General features: G+C 43.5%; 1 protein-coding gene across 1 annotated transcript in view; it reads right to left on the bottom strand.

Annotated features, from left to right (window-relative positions):
- LOC105466073 (eukaryotic translation initiation factor 4E binding protein 2) overlaps positions 1–16,674 on the bottom strand; it is a 28,009-nt gene extending 11,335 nt beyond the window's left edge. The window contains exon 1 of the mRNA XM_011714961.3: positions 16,272–16,674. Coding sequence (XP_011713263.1) covers positions 16,272–16,416 — 145 coding nt within the window. The 5' untranslated portion in view covers positions 16,417–16,674. The remainder of the gene's footprint in view (positions 1–16,271) is intronic.
- Positions 16,675–17,006: the final 332 nt, after the last annotated feature.

The following is a 17,006-nucleotide window of genomic DNA, read 5'->3' as shown; positions in this document are numbered from 1 at the left end:
GATATAAGAGAAACTCTGAAGAACCTCTATGATCTTAAAGAGCCGATAAGATATGGTATTTTACAAGTTTATTGAAATAGCATTCACTTACAATTCATCCACTTATAGTGCATAACTCAATAGTTTTAGTTCATATGCAGAACTGTACAATCATCACCATAATCAATTTTAGAACCTTTTCATTACCCCATAACCTCCCCTCAACCCCTTAGATGCCACCTAATCTCCCCACACCCTCTGGCCCTAGGCAACCACTAATCTATTTTCTGTCTCTCTATTTTTTTTTTTTTTTACCTATTCTGATCATTTCATATAAATGGAATCATACAATATATGGTCTTTTGTGACTGCTTCTTTCACTTTCATAATGTCTTCAAAGTTCGTTTATGTTGTAGCATTTATCAGTACTTCATTTCTTTTTCATTACCAAATATTTCATTGTATGTATATATCACACTTTATCAATTTATCAGTTGATGGACTGGTAAGTCGATAAAAACAACAGTCCATCAACTGATAAATGGGTTGTTCCCACTTTTTGTCTATTATAACATTCACGTACAAGTTTTTGTGTGAACACATTTCCTTTCTCTTGGGTATATACTAAACTAAAAAAGTGGAATTAGCCAGGCATGATGGCTCACACCTGTAATCTCAGCACTTTGGGAGGCCAAGGTATGTGGATCACTTGAGCTCAGGAGTTCAAGACCAGCCTGGGCAACATGGCAAAATCCTGTCTCTTAAAAACATACAAAAATTAGCCAGGCGTGGTGATGCATGCCTGTAGTCCAGCTGCTGGGGAGGCTGAGGTGGGAGGATGACTTCAGCCCAGGAGATGGAGGCTACAGTGAGCCATGATTGCACCACTGCGCTCAGCCTAGCTAACAGAGTGAGACCCTGTCTCAAACAAACAAACAAACAAAAGGTAGAACTACTGGGTCATATGGTAACTCTACCTTTAACCATTTGAAGAATTGCCATTTTTTTCTTTCAGTTTTTTTGGGGGGACAGTCTCGCTCTGTCACCAGGCTGGAGTGCAACTGTGCGATCTCGGCTCACAGCAACCTCTGCCTCCTGGGCTCCTGGGTTTAAGCGATTCTCCTGCCTCAGCCTCCCAAGTACCTGGGATTACAGGCGCATGCTGCTACGACCGGCTAATTTTTGTATTTTAGTAGAGACAGGGTTTCACCATGTTGGCTAGGATGGTCTCGATCTCTTGACCTCGTGATCTGCCCGGCTCGGCCTCCCAAACTGTTGGGATTACAGGCATGAGCCACTGTGCCCAGCCAGAACTGCCTGTTTTTCAAAGTGGTTGTACCATTTTACATTCCCATCAGCAGTGTGTGAGAGTTCTAATTTTTATATATTGTAGCCAACATATAGCAGATATGAAGTGGTTTCTCACTGTGGTTTGATCTTAATTTGTGTTTCCCTGATGGCTAATGATGTTGAACATGCTGTTTTCATGTACTTACAGGCCATTCCACCGTATATCTTCTTTTGAAGAAACTGTCTATTCAGAACCTTTATTACTAAATTATGATAAGTTATTTATTTTGGATATAAATCTCTTATATGACTGCAAATATTTTCTCCTATTCTGTGGGTTATCTTTTCATTTGCTTCAAGACGTTCTTTTATGCACAAAAGTTCTTAATTTTCATGATATCCAACGGAATTTTTTTTTTTTCTTTTGTTTGTGCTTTTGGAGTTGTATCTTAGGCCACGGCCTAATCCAAGGTCATACAGATTTGCCTCTGTCTTCTTCTAAAGGTTGTACATTAATAGCTTTTGCTCTGACATTTAGGTCTTTGAGCCATCTGGTCCACCTTCAGTTTTTCTGTGTGCATATCCAGTTGTATCAGCACTATCTGTTAAAAACTATTCTTTTTCCATGGAATTGTCTTGGCACCCTTGTTGAAGATCAATGGGCCATTACTGTGAGGGTTTATTTCTGGACTCTCAATTTTATTCCATCGATCTATATGTCTATCCATACGCTAGTACCGCACTGTCTTGATGTGTAATAAGTTTTGAAACCACGAAGTGTAAGTCTCCCAACTTAGTTTTTCTTTTTCAAGATTATTCTGGTTATTTTAGGTCCCTTAAAGTTCCATATGAATTTTGTCAATTTGTCAAAGAAGCCAGCTGAGATTATGATAGGGACGGTGCTGAATGTGAAAGTCAATTTGTGGAGTACTACCATCTTAACAATATTAAGTCTTCTGATCCATGACCACCAAATGTCTTTCTACTTATCTGGGTCTTCTTTAATTTCTTTCAACAATGTTTTGTAGTTTCCAGAGTAAAAGTTTTATGCTTTGTGACTAAATTTATTCCTATCAGATTGTTTTCATGCTATTGTAAGTGGGATTGCTTTTTCTTTTCTTCCTTTCCTTTCTCTTTCTCTTTCTTTCTTTCTCTTTCTCTCGTTCTTTCTTTCAAGAGAGGGTCTTGCTCTGTCGTCCAGGCTAGAGGGCAGAAATGCAATCTTGGCTCACTGCAACCTATACCTCCTGGGCCCAAGTGGTCCTCCTGCCTCAGCCTCCCTAGCAGTTGGGACTACAGGCACACATCACCCAAAAAAAAAAAGAAAATTTTTTTTGTATTTTTTTGTAGAGACAGGGTTTCACCATGTTGCCCAGGCTGGTCTCGAAATCCTGGGCTCAAGCCATCCGCCCACCTCAGCCTTCCAAAATGATGGGATAACAGGCGCAAGCCTGGCCAGTTTTTTGTTTTTTGAGACAGAGTCTCCCTCTGTCACCCAGGCTGGAGTGCAGGGCGTGATCTTAGTTCACTGCAACCTCCATCTTCTGGGTTCAAGTGATTCTTCTGCCTCAGCCTCCCGAGTAGTTGGGATTACAGGCATGTGCTACCACGCCCAGCTAATTTTTGAATTTTTAGTAGAGATGGGGTTTCACCATGTTGGCCAGGCTGGTCTCAAACTCCTGACCTCAAGTGATCTGCCCGCCTCGGCCTCCCAAAGTGCTAGGATTACAGGCGTGAGCCACTGTGCCGGGCCCAGAACTGGTTTTTCTATATGGCTCTTTTATCTTGCAACCTTGGCAAACTCACCTATGATTTCTAATAGTTTTTTAATGCATTCCTAAGATATGTTTGATTTTGAATGCCAACACAGCAAATAATTCAGACAACAAGACACACTGAAGAAGTAGCGTCTTAATGCTGTAAATGTTCTCAAATATAGTCAGGGAAAATATGACTATGAAAGTATAGTATTTATAAGTTTTTGAATTTTAGTACTCTCTGCAAGCTAAAAAAAATTTAATTGTAGTGGGTATAAAGCAAAAATAGGGAATCAGCTTGTTAATCACTAATGATTTTAGAGTGTAATTCAAAAGAAACTGACCTTTTAAAAAACCAAAATTATTCAAAGAAAAAAATTAAGATTCAATCATGGATAAAATGGCAGGAAAAAACCCTTTATTTCCTTTATTGAATATTATGTTTACTACAAACTTACATAAATTCCAAGACAATCTATTAAAAAATCTAAAATATTTAAGGTCTCTTATACATATGCATGCACAGATGTACATTTTCTGAAGCAAGGAATTCCTAGCAATTCACATTTCACCCAAACTCCCTCCAACACTATGTCAGCTCAATTTAATGTCAACCAGTGCAGCCGTAAGTAACTAGAAACAAGCTAACCTTAAGCTACTGAAGAAGGAAAACAGACTACACAAGAAATCCATAGCTCATATAACACAATATTAAAATGGGGCATGATTGTGATCAATTGATGGAGTGTTACAAAAACTGAAAAACAATTTTCCATTCCTTTTCTATGAAAATAATCATGCTCCTTAGTCTTATATTGGAAAGTTGTGAAAAAAAAAATCACAATATTGTATATGCTGTTTGATTTTCAACGTTTACAGTCAAACTATAGTAAAAGCATAGAAGAATTACAGTTAAGGAAGAGTATGTAAATGTTACAAACTCTAATTTTTTTTTTTTTTTCTTGAGAGTCAGGGTCTTGCTCTATCACCCAGGCTTGAGTGCAGTGGCACGATCACAGCTTACTGCAACCTTGACCTCTTGGGCTCAGGTGATCCTCCCACCTTAGCCTCCCAAGTAACTGGAACTATAGTCCAACTAATTTTATATTTTGTGGACATAGGGTCTCACTGTGTTGCTCTGACTGGTCTCAAACTCTTGGGCTCAAGCAATTCTCCTGCCTTGGCCCCACAGTGTTGGGATTATAGGTGTAAGCCACCATGCCTGCAAACAAACCCTGATATTATAAAAATAATGAGGTTACATATCAGCAAAGTAAAGGCAGGAAGACAGGTGAATGGTGTACTTTTAGATAGTGGAGAGCTAAAGTTGACAGGTTGAGACACATATTATTCAGAGTTTTAAAGATAACTACTAGAAGAGCCAAAAATGATAATACAATTTACAGAAATTAGTAAATGGAGAAGGGATGAGAAACGAGACAGAAAGTAATAAAAGTATCTTAGATTCCTCATCTTTCATAACGGGGAGTTAACAGTATTGTCTAATGTTAAAAAATCAAGAAATCATAGTATACATATATTATTTACAGCAACAATGGTAGCCAGCAAAAGTACTATAAACAGAAACTGTTGAAAGTGGCAGTCTACTGGCATTTTATGCTCTTTTACACTGTTTAAGTTTCATTTTTCTGTTTTGTTTCAAAAATGTACATATTTTTCTTTGTCTTCCTGTTTGGATTTCAGAATAGGAAGCTTTAGATCTAGGTTAACATTAGCTATTTATAAATTTTTCATCCCTTAGTGACCAGATATTAGGATAAATCTAATACTTTCATCCAGGACTTTCTAGATACTAACATTACTAGGGTAATATGAGAGTAAAACTGAGTCCCTTTGATAGAGAGGGGGGAAAACCCTATCTACCTTTGAATCTAAACACCAGTGATTCTCAAACTGCAGAAAGCAAGAAGGTCAATGAATACAGCCCAAAGTTATGCTTGCCAAGATGGCTAGTATAGAAACAAGGTCATTCAAGCGTAAGGGCCTCTTTCAATATCAAGTACTTTAAATGATAAATAATCCATGCATTAAGCTATATACTTAAGAAACTATGTAAGCTGAAATAAAATCACACAGAGAAAATTCATTATAACATGGTTAACTTTTTTTTTTTTTTTTGAGACGGAGTCTCGCTGTCGCCCAGGCTGGAGTGCAGTGGCCTGATGTTAGTTCACTGCAAACTCCACCTCCTGGGTTTAAGCCATTCTCCTGCCTCAGCCTCCCAAGTAGCTGGGACTAGGACTACAGGCGCCCGCCACCCCGCCCGGCTAGTTTTCTTTTTTTTTTTTTTTTTTTAGTAGAGATGGGGTTTCACCGTGTTAGCCAGGATGGTCTCCATCTCCTGACCTCGTGATCCGCCAGTCTTGGCCTCCCAAAGTGCTGGGATTACAGACTTGAGCCACTGTGCCCGGCAACATGGTTAACTTACAGGGTAGTTGTTAACTATATTTTTACAGAGACGACCCCCCACATCATAAAATTCTGTTTAACTAAGTCTGCTTCCAGAATTAAATTAAGCATTTACTCATGCAAATAGACGGCCTGGAAAACGAAACATTAAGTAACTTGCCCACAAGCCCTCCAAAAAGGCTGAGATAGACTTACATCCTCATAAAATAGAGTTCCAAGCAGGAAAGGAGAACATGAAGTCAAACAGGGCTTTCCTCCTGGGACTTTCTCTGTCAAAGGGGAAAATTTCAGAAGCCACCAGCAGACTTCCTTTATATCTCATTTGGCCAGAACTGGTTCAGATGCCCACCAGAGCAAACACTGGGGAGACTATGACTGGCTTAGAGCTGTCACGGTGCATATCCCGGGGCTTAGTACCTTGCCATTTTAAAAAATGAAGGAATCCAGCAGCAAGCAAGAAGAGGGAATGGCTATTGAGCAGGAAACCAACAATGTCAGCCAATCTGCATTCAATATTTACCTAAATTTAGTAAATATTACATACATATTAGTTTAACCAAAAAGGGTAAGAAAGGTAAATTAAGAGGATAGGGGACAGAAGTATATACATTGCGAGAAGGGTGTATATAGCAACTAAATCCTCATCTGCCATAGCAGAAAACGAATTGTTAATATCCCGAACTAAGAAACAGGCTGGGTGTGGGGGCTCGCACCTAAATGGCAGGACTTTGGGAGGCTGAGGTGAGAGGATCACCTGAGCCCAGAAGTTCAAGACCAGCTTGGAAACATGGTGACAAATCATTTCTACAAAAATTTCAAAAATTAGCTGTGCTTGGTGGCACTCCTGTGATCCCAGGAGGCTGAGCCCAGGTCAAGGCTGCAGTGCACATTAGCTAAATGAATTTAAAATGGTTTCTCTGGGAGTGGAAATGGAGATAAAGGAATGGGATGTTGGAATGCGGGTTTTTGTTGTATGGTCAATAAGACTGTATGACTTTTAAAACTTTGTTGCTTTCATAGGTATAAAAAAAATGTAAAAAAAAAAAGCAAAATGGCGAGGAAAAAAAGCATGAACACTGATGAATGTTCATTTACAAAAGGACAATTACCACACGGTTCCACTTAACTGAGGTTCCTAGAGTAGTCAAATTCATGAAGACACAAAGTAGGATGATTAGTTGCTGGGGGCTGCGGTGGTAGTGCTTAATGGGAAGTTATTGTTTAATCGGTATGAGGTTTCAGTTTAGGAAGATGAAAAAAGTTCTGAAGATGGATGGTGGTGATGGTTGCAAAATACGGTGAATATATTTAATCCCACTGAGCTGCGCAATTAAAAATGACTAAAATGGAAATTTTTGTTATGTATGTTTAAAAAAATCAAGAGATAGTATATTAAAAAATCATTATAAGGAACTAAGAAAAAAGATGCTTACAAAATATCTTATAAATATATACATACAGACCAACACTGCTAGGGCAGCAGGGACCATGAAGAGGAAGGTATCCTTCAAGCCCAGACAAAGCATTTGGCATGTAACTTCAATTTTCTACCAGGAATTCTTGACAATTCTCCAGCTCTGCCTCATGTTAAGGGCCCACCAAAAGATCAGAAACAGATACAAGACGAACAAGCAGCAAGTGCTTCTAATGCACTCAGAAAAGAAGTCTAAGCCTGTCTCTCTCTCTCCCACCCCCATAAGAAGGGAAAATAAGAAAGGAAAACACAGAAAGGACTTAACAAAGCGTTTTCTCTGCTTTTTATTCTTTCAACTTAGGTGGAAACAAGGTCCATGTCTTATTGACTGAGTTATAGAACATTCATGAATGAACTTCAGTTTTAACCATCTGTTCTTCATGGAGACTCTGGATGAAGAGACAGACTCCTGAAAAGCTCTATGGCAAATAACCCAGAGGAAATTAAAAGCTGCCTAACTCTGTATTCTCCAGGGAGACGGGTGGTGGCCAAACCACATTCAGTGTGCACAACCATCAAATCGCTGAAATGCTAATAAACCAACAGAGACAATTTTTATCTTAACAAAAGAAACAGGGCTGGGCATGGTGGTTCAATCCCAGCACTCTGGGAGGCCGACGCGAGAGGATCACTTGAGGTCAGGAGTTCAAGACCAGCCTGGCCAACATGGTAAAACCCCATCTCTACTAAAAACACAAAAATCAGTCAGGCATGGTGGTTGATGCCTGTAATCCCAGCTACCCGGGAGGCTGAGGCAGGAGAACTGCTTGAACCCGGGAGGTGGAGGCTGCAGTGAGCTGAGATGGTGCCACTGCACTCCAGGCCTGGGTGATGGAGAGACTATCTAAAAAAAATAAAAAATAAAAAATAAAAAAAATAAGGAAAGATCACTGCTAATGGTATGTGGAAAACATTCAGATTCAAACCTGGCTTTCATTCCAACTATTTGCTTACCTCCCAAATTCATTTTCAATCCTCTTGGGTACCTCTTATTTAAAAACAATGGATATTTAGGTCAGGACCGGTGGCTCATGCCTGTAATTCCAGCACTTTGGGAGGCCGAAATAGGTGGATCACCTTAAGTCAGGAGTTCAAGACCAGCCTGGACAACATGATGAAACCCCGTATCCACTAAAAATACAAAAAACTAGTCAGGCGTGGTGGTGCACGCCTGTAGTCCCAGCTACTCAAGAGGCTAAGGCAGGAGAATCCCTTGAACCCTGGAGGTGGAGGTTGCAGTGAGCTGAGATCATGCCACTGCACTCTAGCCTGGGTGACAGAGTGAGGCTCTGTCTCAAAAACAAACAAACAAATAAATAAAATAATGGATATCTATCAACATCTTCCATTTTTACTTATAGTAAGGAACTTGAAATAATCCTATTGGATATCCTGGTCTACGTTACTATTTTTATCTGCTGCCAATTCATAAAAGTTCTAGGAACTTATCAGACCAGAGAATAGTTCTATTTCAACTTAAAAGCAGCCCAACACCTAACACAAACATAAACAGTCTTTGATATAATGAGACAAGCTCCTCTCTGAGGCACTAATGATTAATCATGACATCTTAAAATGAAGAATTGCAAGCCTTTCATGCTTTCTGGTAAGTGCTTCTTAGAACCTAAGCTGCAACGGTCTATCTTCACCAGTAAATAGCACTTCTGCTATAAACAACAGACCATTTCTTAAAAAATTAAAATTGAATTTGGTATTACCCAAACCAAAATATCACAAGAAAAATACAAACTAATATCCCTCATGCAAAATTTAACAAAATATTAACAACCCAAATTCTGATTTTTTTTTTTTTTTGTAACATGGAGTCTCGCTCTGTCACCCAGGCTGAAATGCAGTGGCATGATCTCGGCTCACTGCAACCCCTGCCTCACAGGTTTAAGTGATTCTCCCGCCTCAGCCTCCCAGGTAGCTGGGACTACAGGAATGCGCCACCATGCCCGGCTAATTTTGTGTATTTTAGTAGAGACGGGGTTTCACCATGTTAGTCAGGCTGGTCTCGAACTCCTGACCTCAGGTGATCTGTCCACCTCAGCCTCCCAAAGTGCTGGGATTACAGGTGTGAGCCACTGTGCCCAGCTCCAAATTCAGCAATATGTGAAAAGGACCATAAATCTCACCATGACCAACTGAGATTTATCCAAGGAATCCAAGACTGATTCGACATCTCAAAATCAATTAATCTATCATGTCAATAGAATGAAAATCGAAAGTCACATGACCATCTCAATAGAGGGAAAAAAGGCACTTGACAAAATCCAACAACATTTCATGATAAAAACAAACTAGGAGTAGAAGGAAACTTTCTCAACCTGATAAACGACATCTATGGAAACACAGCTAACATCTTAATAGTGAAATGGTGAAAGACTGAATGTTTTTCCCCCTCTTAGGGAACAGCAACAAGGCAAGGATGTCCATTCTTGATGACTCACCACATCTATTCAATACTTAAGGTTCTAGCTAAGGCAATTAGGCAAGAAATATAAATCAAAAGCATCCAGATTGATAAGGAAAATATAAAACAATCTCTAGTCACAGATAACATGATCTTGTATACAGAAAATCCCAAGGAATACACAAGCACTGAATTGTATTTTCCAGTTTATCCTTGTTTATCCTTTTTAAAGTTTTTACTTTTTATAACTACTCAATAAAATGAACAGTTTCTGTTTGTCAAGCATTTGTCCTAGAGAGCTGAACGATTATTTATTTAGATGTAAACACTCAAAGATTTCTGAGCTTTCGGCTTTAAGCTGTGGCCTGAGAACCAGCTACATACTGCATGGACAGCTACTGGGTGTTAAAGAGAGCGCACAGGGTTTTCTTTCATGGATTTCAGATCTTTTGAGCCCACAGGCTGGGCACGGTGGCTCACACCAGAAATCCCAACACTTTGGGAGGCCAAGGTGCGTGGATAACCTGAGGTCAGGAGTTTGAGACCAGCCTGGCCAACATGGTGAAACCTTGTCTCTACTGAAAATACAAAAATTAGTCAGGTGTGGTGGTGCATGTCTGTAATCCCAGCTACTCAGGAGGCTGAGGCATGAGAATTGCTTGAACCTGGGAGGCGGAGATTGCAGTCAGCCAAAATCATGCCACTGCACTCCAGCCTTGGCTACAGAGTGAGATTCTGTCTCAAAAAAATAAAAATAAATAAATAAATGTCAAAAATCTTTTAAAAGGCCAAGCACGGTGGCTCATGCCTGTAATCCCAGCACTTTTGAGAAGCCAAGACAGGTGGATCACTCGAAGTCCGAAGTTCAAGACCAGCCTGGCCAACACAGTAAAACCCCATCTTTACAAGAAATACAAAAATTAGCCAGGCGTGGTGGCAGTCACCTGTAATCCCAGTTACTCGGGAGGCTGAGGCAGGAGAATTGCTTGAACCTGGGAGGTGGAGGTTGCCGTGAGCCGAGATCATGCCACTGCACTCCGGCCTGGACAACAGATCGAGACTCCATCTCAAAAAAAAAAAAAAAACTTATAAACACCAATTTGATGAAAGTTTTTCTGCCATTCACCAATAAACTGTCCTCCTGCTCAGGCTCTCTTCCTCTGTAACCAGATTAACTAACTTTCTCCATGTTAACTTTACCCCATCTGATCTGCAAATCATCACACACACACGCACGCACGCACACACACACACACACAATCAAGCCTACAGTCTCCAAACCACGCAAGATCCCTCTTATAAAACTGTCTTTAAGACTCCTATCCTCAAAAGGTTTCTGCTGAATAACCTTAGTAGTGCCAGTTTACAGGCTAGTGACTTTTCCTTCTTCCTGTTGCACACAGCAGGCCTCAGGAGAGCGGTAGGGTGCTGTGCACAGCTCTGTCGTGCATGCTGCACTATCCACCTGTGCTCTCCTCCCTTGTCAGACGGTAGCTCGCTTAGGTCAGGCAAGGGCGCTCCCTCCACACAGTACACTGCCTTGAGGATGAGGGCTACTGCCTTCCTCAGGCTTAGAATTCAGTCCCTTGCCAGCAAAAATGCACCCAACATAAAAACTGAGGTATACTCTCTTCTACATATATATTGGCAGCTGATGAATATGAGATTAAAGTTGAATCTCCCACAAAATGACAACATACTTTGTGTTACTCTGATACAAGTAAATGCCATCTTGCTCAAACACAAGGCAAAGGGTTTGAACACCCTAAACTATGTTGTTTATGCACTTCTCACATGTAATAATGAAGTCCTCTGGCTAATAACTTAGTTAGAGAGTTCAATAAGCACCATTTGTGGGTTCAGAAGTTACTGGTCTAGAATAAACTCAGCCCAAGGATACCGAGTTAGAAATTTTATGACATGGTCAGAAGCTGGCTTTCCTTCCCAGAACTCTACTTACTCCTCCCAAGAAAGGAACCAGATTAAAAAGCAGCTCCCGCCAGGCACGGTGGCTCATGCCTGTAATCCCAGCACTTTGGGAGGCCGAGGTGGGCGGATCACCTGAGGTCCGGAGTTCGAGACTAGCCTGACCAACATGGAGAAATTCCGTCTCTACTAAAAATGCAAAATTAGCCGGTCGTGGTGACACATGCCTGTAACCCCTGCTACTCGGGAGGCTGAGGCAGGAGACTCACTTGAACTCAGGAGGTGGAGGTTGTGGTGAGCCGAGATGGCGCCATTGCACTCCAGCCTGGGCAACAAGAGTGAAACTGTCTCAGAGAAAGAAAAAAGAAAAAAAAAAAAAAAAAAAAAAGCAATTCTCTTCACCCCCAATACTCTTTATTTTGGGATAGTTCACAACAAGTGGATTATTTTCCCTTCTTCCTGCTTTCTCCTTTTTTCCAAACCCATCCAACAGCCTTTATGAAATTCTGTCCCAGTGAACCAATCACATCAACTATCCAAGAGGCAGAAAGGAAGAGCTACAGCTCAGATAAAATTTCAGACCATCACAGTTAGTTCCCCTCTGTTGCCCCTGTTATGGTAACAGCATACTTTTCCATAGCTGATGAGAATGCTGTGCTGGAAAAGAAAGGCAAACAGAAAGGGTAAAAGACGTGTCTATGTTTCTGCTCATTCCCCAGAGCAAAACAACTCTTCTACAAGGGGGCAGTTCAGCACCTTGAAAGGAAATAAGGTAGCAGAAAGAATCATTAGCTAGCATTCTGGAGGTAGAAAAGTCTCTTTAAAAATGTCTGCAAACTTCCTTTCCTAGTAAGATAAGCATCTCAAAACAGTGGAGGAAAAAAATGGAATAGTGATCAGGATACTAAATTTGAGGGACCCACGGACAATAATTAGCTGTTTAATACTAACAAGTTACTTAACTTCTCTGGGTCCCAGTTTCTCTTAATAATAAAATGAAAGCATTAGGTTTCTTCCAGGTCACTAGTGTTATTAAAAGTGGAGCCGACTATAGTAACTTTACCTTCTTTTGAGGGCAGAAGTAGCTTCTCAATGGAAGAACCAAATATCATCCACTCCTCCACAGGCGGATAGAAAAAATAAATAAATAAAATCCAAGAGCCTTTTTTTTGGCCTGAAATTCGCCCAACACAAAATCCCTTCTTCCTTTGTAATGAGAAAGGGTACTCTTCTAGCAATACGAGAAATCCAAGAGGTTACAGCAAGTGTGTTTTCACCCACTTCTCATTTCCCAAACCACAGGAAGGCAATTTTGAGAAACCTCAAGGGTAAGCTGTATCTCCTCTGATCCCCAATGAATAAAGGACTCTTCAAGGAGGGAGAAACTCTAAATTTGCTAGGCTGTGAATGTCCTTGCTCAGTCTGATCATTTAGGGCATTCGATCCATCAACTGTTGTTATGCTGGAATGCTCTGACGTGTACGTGACCCTCCAGAAGGTTTCCAGAAGTTTGAGGCAGGAAATGTTAATCCCCTCCCTTACCACTAAACAGAGATTTCCAATACAAACCTACCACTCATTTTTCTAAATGTTTTCAAGTCTGAAATATATGTTAGCACTTGACTCTACCCTTTCAGAACTAAAAATCTTCTCTGTCTGCCCCTACCCCCAAATCAAGAATTTAAACCTGTTCAGACCAAGGACTGTATTTCCTACTTTTGTCTGTTGTCCCCTTTTGTGCAAACCACTGCCCTGGGTGCGCAAAATTTACTAATGATACCTAACCACATTAATCCAGGCGTCTGGGGGTGGCCAGATAACAAACTATTGCACCCTGGTTGAGGGAAATAAAATTACATGGTGACAGGAAGATGAATGTAGCATTAGAGATACACAAACCATCAGAGGGGGAAGTTAAATCAGTAAGTAAAGAACACCTAAACAGCATTCATTGCTTTAATAGTGATTAAATCCAACTGCAACAGTACCATGTCCTTATAAAGATAATAGATAAGCCCTCATGTTAAAAATCCAAAGATTACGGCTGGGCATGGTGGCTCAGGCCTGCAATCCCAGCACTTTGGGAGGACGAGGCGGGCGGATCATGAGGTCAGGAGATCGAGACCATCCTGGCTAACACGGTGAAACTCCGTCTCTACTAAAAATATAAAAAATTAGCCGGGCGTGGTGGGCACCTGTAGTCCCAACTACTTGGGAGGCTGAGGCAGGAGAATGATGTGAACCTGGGAGGCGGAACTTGCAGTGAGCCGAGATCACACCACTGCACTCCAGCCTGGACGACAGAGCGAGACTCCATCTCCAAAAGACAACAAACAAACAAATAAACAAATCCAAAGATTACGATGGGCTCTCCCAATAAATACAGGCTCAACATTAAAGAAGAGCCAAGATGACAAGTATTTAAATCCAAAACAAAAAAACTGTGTGTAGAAACAATTTGGGGGGAAGTTAAGTGATATTTGAGAAAACAGTGATTGAGTGTTAGGAGGAGGGGTAACGAATCAGTATTTCCGGCAGAATCTTTGCAAGCACTTTAAGAATTAATCCAGGCTATGAGATAGGCTTCTATCTTTGAAGCAACGCTTAAAGACTATGCCCTTATTTTTAAAAGCACGGTAGCTTGACTATTTGACATAAGCCAAAAACGCATCTAGGTGGCTCTTCCCTCAGGGGATTAATATATAGCTGAAAGTTTAGTTCCTTTCCCAAATAAACTATAGCTGAGTGCAGTTGTTACTATGAAGTGTTCTGAACTGCTGGAAGCGCAGGCATTTACTGAACAATACCACAAAGAATTCTGGAAGAAGTTATCAATCCCTTTCCATCACCTCAGAAAACAGTATCTATTTCTTTCTTTCTTTCTTTGAGACAGAGTCTCGCTCTGTCGCCCAGGCTGGAGTGCAGTGGCCGGATCTCGGCTCACTGCAAGCTCCGCCTCCCGGGTTCACGCCATTCTCCTGTCTCAGCCTCCCAAGTAGCTGGAACTACAGGCGCCCGCCACCTCACCTGGCTAGTTTTTTGTATTTTTTTAGTAGAGATGGGGTTTCACCGTGTTAGCCAGGATGGTCTTGATCTCCTGACCTCGTGATCCGCCTGTCTCAGGCTCCCAAAGTGCTGGGATTACAGGCTTGAGCCACCGCGCCCGGCAGTATCTATTTCTTAAAAGCAATCAGTTCAAGTTCAAGACAACTCTTATATGGAGCAGATTCTGGTCTGCCAAAATTTTTCAGGATTAAAAAGCAAGATCTTGGCTGGGTGCAGTGGCTCACGCCTGTAATCCCAGCACTCTGGGAGGCTGAGGGGGCGAATAACTTGAGCCCACGAGTTCAACACCAGCCTGGGCAACATGGAGAAACCCAGGCTCTACCAAAAATACAAAAAAATTAGCCAGCCGTGGTGGCACGTGCCTGTGGTCCCAGCTACTCAGGAGGCTGAGGTGGGAGGATCGCTTGAGCCCAGGAAGTGGAGAACGCAGTGAGCCGAGGTCCTGCCACTGTACTCCAGACTGGGCGACAGAGCGAGACCCTGTCCCATGCTCAAACACAGGACTTGGTCTTGAACTGATCATATCGGGGGGAGATTTCTTCCATGAGTTAAGCCACCTAAGAACTCGACTATTCTGCAAAGTTAACATTTCCTTAAACCCAGCTCTCCATACATATTAATGAACTTCTGCCTGGGTCATTTAAAAAGCCTTCCAAGGCAGCCCCCCCACCTAGAGCGGCCTGGCTGAATTTCTCTGTAAAGCTCTCTCCTAGATTTTTATCCCTTGGTGTTGGCAAGAAGGTCTTACTCCACAGGCCTTGCTATTGTGCAACTCATCTAAGGATGGTCCAGGTCTAACTGCACCGGATTGGTTGCAGTACGGCTCCTGAGCCCTGCCCACAGGAACAAGGCTAGCAATCCTCTAGACGGCAGGAGCTGCGAAGTCCCCACCCTCTAGCAAGAGGCCACCCCAGCACCAAAAGAAGACAAAGTTCTGAAGTTAAAAAGGAGGCCCCGTTCCCTTCAATAAGGCTCCTCAAAATCGCTTTCCAGGCTCCTCCCTCTGGAGGACAGCCCAGTTAGGGCACAGACAACCTTTGAGCTCTCTTCCCGTGACCAAGCTTCACCTCTACCCCAGTGTTACTTATTTGTAAACAGTTCCTGGTCATGCTTTGAAAAGCAATGCCAGGGAACCACCCTCTCTCTGGACTGCCTCTCTCTAGCCCCTTTCACAGCATCAAGCAACCACCCCACCCAACTGGGGTGTCCTTGACAAAGGTCCTTCAATCCATTTAAAAGGCGTCGCCGCCGAAAGACAGCTGCCAGGGCCCTACCACCCCCACCTACTTTCCCTTGGCTATTACTTGAGCTTTATTTTATCACTCTATCCTCCCGGCCTGGGGACTCCCCTCACCCGTGGGGCCTCATCCAGCAAAGTAAACAATGCTGTCAAAGCGGGATAACGCTGGGTGAGGCTTCCACACTAGGCATTCCAGCCTCCTCCCGGTGTTCTAAAAGCAGTAAAACAAGCCATCGCAGGATCCCAGGGCCGAATTCCTCTCCCAAAGTTCTTTTTTAAAAAGGCCCGGAGCCAGCTTCAAAATCACGCATTAATTTGCACAATCTGCAAGAGACAGGCAATGCAGAATGTAATGCAAGGCCAAGTGGAGCCAAATCCGCCCGGGAAGGAGGCAGAGAGGGGAGAGAAAACTGGGTCGAGTGCGTAAGCCTGCCACGAAGCGGAAACAAGAGCTCTTTTTCGCGACAGGACAGCCCCATTCCCGAGTGGGGCGCACGCGGACTCGAGCTGCGGGCAAGAAAGAACACGAAGTAAAGGATCCCGAACGCTCGGGCGAGCCCAAAGGCAGCGTCCCCGGGGCTTCGGTGGAGCTGGGGGCGGGGGCGGGGGCGAAGCGGCCGGGCACCGAGACGCCGAGGAGTTAGAGGACCGCGGCGGGACACCGGGCGCGGCGGACGGCTGGCCGGCGCTCACCTCCCGGTGTGGTGGAGAAGAGCGTCCCCCCGGGCGTGGTGCAATAGTCATGAGGTAGCTGCGCGGCGTCGCTGATGGCCACGGTGCGGGTGGGGATGGCGCGGCTCTGGCTGGGCTGGTGGCCGCTGCCGGCTGACGAGGACATGGCTGTGGGCGCGGGCTCTCGGCTTTGTCCGGCGGGCAGGCGGCGGCGGCGGGGCCGGGGCTGCTTCGGCTCCTCAGGCGGATGGAAAAGCGCGCTCTGCGCGCTCCTCGCTCGCTTCCTCTCGTTCTCTCGTCCCGCTCCGCTCCCGCCGCCGCCCTCTCAGCCGCCGCCGCCGCCGCCGCCCGATCCTCCGGCCTCCGCCAGCAGCCTCAGCAGCAGCAGCAGCGGCAGCAGCGGCGACGACGACGACCGGAAGCGGGCGAAGGCGGGAGCCAGACGGAGTTGGGGAAGCGGGTTGGCCGGAGGTGACGTCGCCGCGGGGCGGGGCGAGGCGGTGAGGGGCGTGGCTGCAGTTGTTGAGGGGGTGGGGCCGAGGGGCGGGGCTGAGGATGAGAGTGGCTTAACCCCAGCGGGCGGGAGAGGAGCCAGAGGGAACCTGAGCTAAGTGTTTGTGAGTCCGGTGAAGGGGCAGACAAGGATAACTTTCTTTGTCTTATTGTTTGTCTTTGCCGGTTAACACCACTTTACTTGAGCAGACTTGAGTCTCTCATGCATTCCTACGATTACAAATGTAATTTTACTTCTAATTG

Source organism: Macaca nemestrina, chromosome 9 (genome assembly GCF_043159975.1).
Source record: "Macaca nemestrina isolate mMacNem1 chromosome 9, mMacNem.hap1, whole genome shotgun sequence".
Taxonomy (NCBI): domain Eukaryota; kingdom Metazoa; phylum Chordata; class Mammalia; order Primates; family Cercopithecidae; genus Macaca; species Macaca nemestrina.
This window is presented reverse-complemented; position numbering and strand designations above follow the sequence as displayed.